Source organism: Arachis ipaensis, chromosome B09, assembly GCF_000816755.2.
Source record: "Arachis ipaensis cultivar K30076 chromosome B09, Araip1.1, whole genome shotgun sequence".
NCBI lineage: Eukaryota > Viridiplantae > Streptophyta > Magnoliopsida > Fabales > Fabaceae > Arachis > Arachis ipaensis.
This window is the reverse complement of record NC_029793.2, coordinates 14741593-14746541: the sequence shown is the minus strand read 5'-3', so window position 1 is coordinate 14746541 and position 4949 is coordinate 14741593. Positions and strand designations below refer to the sequence as shown.

Below are 4949 nucleotides of genomic sequence, written 5' to 3'. Positions count from 1 at the left end.
AGATGTAAAACCTGTTGGATACCGATGGGTATTTGTGAGAAAACGAAATGAGAAAAATGAAGTTGTGCGCCATAAAACCCGACTTGTGGCACAAGGTTTTTCACAAAGGCCCAGTATAGATTATGAAGAAACGTATTCCCCTGTAGTGGATGCGATAACATTGCGTTATTTGGTCAGTTTATGTGCATATCATAAACTGCATATGCATTTAATGGATGTAGTAACAGCCTATTTATACGGCTCATTAGATCGGAATATCTATATGAAAGTCCCTGAAGGACTAAAGATATCTAAACCATCCAATGAATATTCACAGGGGTTATACTCAGTCAAATTGCAAAGATCTTTATATGGTCTAAAGCAATCTGGACGAATGTGGTATAATCGTCTTATTGAGTATCTGGCCAAAAACGGATTTAAGAATGATGATATCTGCCCATGTGTTTTCATAAAGAAATCTGCATCTGGATTCATTATAATTGCTGTGTACGTTGATGATTTAAATATGATTGGGACTCCTGAAGAGATTCCAACAATTATAAAAACTCTAAAAGAAGAGTTTGAGATGAAAGATCTTGGAAGAACTAAATTTTGTCTCGGCATGCAGATCGAGCATATAAAAAATGGGATCTTTATTCATCAAACAACATACACAGAAAATATCTTGAAAAGATTTTACATGGATAAGTCACATCCATTAAGTACCCCAATGATCGTAAGATCTTTAGATGTGAAAAAGGATCAATTCCGTCCTAAAGAAGAAAATGAAGATATCCTTGGTCCAGAAGTACCATATCTTAGTGCCATTGGAGCGCTAATGTATCTTGCTAATAATACATGACCCGATATATCATTTGCTGTGAACCTACTAGCAAGATATAGTTCCTCTCCAACCAGAAGAAATTGGAGTGGAATCAAACAAATATTTCGATATCTTCATGGAACGGTTGATATGGGATTGTTTTATCCCTATGGATCCAAGTCACAATTAGTTGGCTATGCAAATGCTGGATACTTGTCTGATCCACATCAAGGGAGATCTCAAACAGGATACCTATTCACATATAGTGGTACAGCTATATCATGGAGGTCCACGAAACAGACGATTGCTGCAACATCCTCTAATCATGCCGAAATACTTGCGATTCATGAAGCAAGTCGCGAGTGTTTTTGGCTCCGGAGTCTGATCCAATATATTCTATCATCATGTGGACTGATTGATCATAAGATAGCTCCAACTGTCCTGTTTGAAGATAATACAGCATGCATTGCTCAACTTAAAGGCGGATACATCAAAGGTGATAGAACAAAGCATATTTCTCCCAAATTCTTCTTCACTCATGATCTTCAAAATCAAGGAACAATTGATATCCAACAGATCCGCTCAAGTGATAATCTGGCAGATTTATTTACAAAGTCACTCCCAAAATCCTCCTTTGAAAGATTGGTACATGAGATTGGGATGCGCCGATTTCGAGACATTAAAGATGTCGGCAAGAGGAGGAGACTGTACTGATTTGATGTCGGCAAGAGGGGGAGACTGTACTCTTTTTTTCTTGGTCAGGTTTTTTCCCATTGGGTTTTTCTTGACAAGGTTTTTAATGAGGCAGTCCACATCACTAAAGGATATTGTACTCTTTTTCCTTCACTAAGGTTTTTTCCCACTGGGTTTTTCTTTAGTAAGGTTTTAACGAGGCAATAATCCTAAATGGATATCCAAGGGGGAGTGTTGTGATAAGGATCAACGTGGATGTCCATTCTCAAGAGAAAATTGACTTAAATGCATGTTGAAAATAAAGACCCCATGCATGTATAAATAGGGGGTATGGTAGAGACATTTTACACAGCAATAAAACATTCCACTCTCTCTCTTTTTTACTATAATATTCTTCTCCGCAAATAAACTCTCTCTCTTTATCTCTCTGTGGTTTTAAGCTATAATATTTATACTATTAAAAAATAGATAAATTAAAAAAAATCCTAGTTAAGTTAGTGTTTTAAAATATTAATTTTTATTTAATTTCTCAAGCAATATGAAAATCTAAATAACTTTTGCGAGTATATATAGAAACCAAAATAAACGTTAACTAGCTAAGCAATGAGAACAGGGTGGGGTAGGGGGCAAAGAATTCCACAAACTTTAGAAGTATATATAGTAGCACTCCAATATTTTAATCCATAAAGCACTATCACATTTTTCCATTGGCATAAACATTCATATACTCATAGAGTTATAGGTCCTTTTGCCTTTCTTTCTCCAACCCAACAATGCTTTTTTCTACCTTGACAACCATCTTTCTTTTTTGTGTAACATTGCCATTGATTCACCCGACAATAACCGCCGCTACCACCACCTTAGGAAATGAGACCGATTTTATGACATTACTTCAAATTAAAAAATCAATATCAAGTGACCCTTATGGAATTTTGATGTCATGGAATACTTCTAACCATTTTTGCAGCTGGGGTGGAGTCACATGTGGCATCAAACATCAAAGAGTTGTGATGTTGAACCTTAAAGAGTATCATTTGAGTGGGACCATATCTCCTTATATTGTCAACCTTTCTTTCTTGAGAATTCTCAACCTTCTTAGCAACAAATTTTATGGAGAAATTCCAAGAGAGTTGGGCCGTTTGTTTAGACTAAGGAAACTCAACCTTTCAAACAACAATTTGACAGGGGAGTTTCCTATTAGTTTAACTAATTGCTCTAAACTAAGATACTTAAATTTTTCAGCAAATAGTTTTCATGGAAAAATACCAATTGAGGTTGGTTCTCTTAAGAAATTAGAAAAGTTGAGTCTTTTTAAAAACAATTTTGGTGGGAAAATTCCACCCTCCATAGGAAATATCTCTTCCCTTGATGTCTTTTCCATAGCAGTTAATAACTTGGAGGGAAAGTTACCTGAAGAATTGGGACAACTGAGAAAGTTGTCCATGTTAGTGATACTTACAAACAGGCTTTCTGGTATGCTTCCTTCTTCATTTTGCAATATGACATCTCTTGCTTTCTTCTCAGCCGCGGAGAACCAATTTCACGGCTCGCTTCCGGCCGGCATGTTCTCCGCCCTCTCGAATTTGCAAATGTTTGAAATTGGAATGAACCAAATTTCAGGTCCAATCCCAACTTCAATTGCAAATGCATCTTTGCTTCAAATATTTGATATTGGTTTAAACAACTTTGTTGGACAAGTTCCATCTCTTGAAAAATTGCAACATCTTACCTGGCTAAACTTAAATGACAACAATCTTGGCAGTGGTTCAGATGGTGATTTGGACTTTATAACATCTTTGGTTAATTGCACCGAATTGGAAAACTTGGTTCTTGGTTCCAACAAGTTGGGGGGTATTTTACCCATCTCAATAGGCAATTTGTCCACCCAACTCATTGAAATAAGTCTCTTTGTTAATCACATACATGGAACTATTCCTGAAACAATAGGAAATAACATAAATTTAATTTCTTTGTATTTGGGTGACAACCACTTTAGTGGGAATGTTCCAAATTCTTTTGGAAAGTTTCATAAGATGCAATCTCTAGATGTGGGGCAAAACCACCTTTTAGGTGAGATACCTCCCTCCTTGGGAAATCTCACTCAATTGGTTGAAATAAATATTTCAAACAATATGTTGGAAGGAAAATTTCCACCCATTATTGCAAACTGGCAAAAATTGCAGATTCTAGACTTTTCTAGAAACAATTTTACTGGTGAGATACCTCAGCAGATTTTTGGACTTCCTTCCTTGTCAATATTTTTGAACTTATCTCATAACTCATTCAATGGCAATCTATCTGTTGAAGTGGGATCCCTTTCAAGCCTTGACACTTTAGATATCTCCCATAACTATCTCTCCGGGGAGATTCCGGAGACGATTGGCGAGTGCAAAAGCATGGAGTATCTGGATTTACATGGGAATTCCTTCAATGGAGTGATACCTTCATCAATAGCTTCATTGAAAGGACTTACTCATTTGGATCTCTCACTAAACAATTTGTTTGGAACAATTCCAACAGATTTGCAAAGCCTTTCATTTCTAACATACTTGAATCTTTCTTTCAATAACTTGGAGGGCAAGGTACCAATAGAGGGTGTTTTCAAGAACGCGAGCGCAATATCAATAGCCGGTGATCATAATCATCTTTGTGGTGGTATATCAGAGTTGAATCTAGCAGCATGCCCTGCTACTATTGTGTTAAGAAGAAACAAGCACCATAATTTGAAGCAAGTAGTAATCATCATTTGTGTGATTGTTTGCTTTCTGTTATTTTCAACTCCTGTCTTGTGTTATTGGATCAAGAAGAGAAAAAGACCATCATTTTTATCATCTTCCAAGTCATCAATATTCCAGCTTCCTATGGTGTCATACAAACTTCTACACCATGCAACAGAGGGGTTTTCCACTAACAACTTGATTGGATTTGGAAGCTTTGGTTCTGTCTACAAGGGATTTCTACAATCTGAACAGAAGTTTGTTGCTATAAAGGTAATGAACATGGAAACGAATGAAGCCAACAAGAGTTTCATTGCTGAATGTAATGCACTGAAGTTTATGAGGCATAGAAATCTTGCAAAGATTTTAACTTGTTGCTCAAGCATTGATTTCAAAGGCAATGATTTCAAAGCATTGGTGTTTGAGTACATGGCTAATGGAAGCTTAGAAAAGTGGTTGCAACCTTGTGGTGAAAGCATTGAAGATCAATCAGATCCATTGGAGCTTGCTCAAAGATTGAACATTCTAATTGATGTGGCAAATGCATTACATTATCTTCACTATGAATGCGAGCAACCAATCATTCACTGTGATTTAAAGCCAAGCAATGTGCTCCTTGATGATCACATGGTTGGTCACGTGACTGATTTTGGGTTAGCAAGGCTTCTCACAGATTCTAATCAGCAATCTAGCACCATTGGGTTAAAGGGAACCATTGGATATTCTCCTCCAGGTAT

At 36.7% G+C, this 4949-nt stretch overlaps 1 protein-coding gene across 1 annotated transcript in view; it reads left to right on the top strand.

Moving 5' to 3' along the window:
- Nucleotides 2103–4949, top strand: part of LOC107615134 (probable LRR receptor-like serine/threonine-protein kinase At3g47570) — a 4048-nt gene continuing 1201 nt past the window's right edge. The window contains exon 1 of the mRNA XM_016317243.2: nucleotides 2103–4945. Within this exon, the coding sequence (XP_016172729.1) occupies nucleotides 2269–4945 (2677 nt within the window). The 5' untranslated portion in view covers nucleotides 2103–2268. The remainder of the gene's footprint in view (nucleotides 4946–4949) is intronic.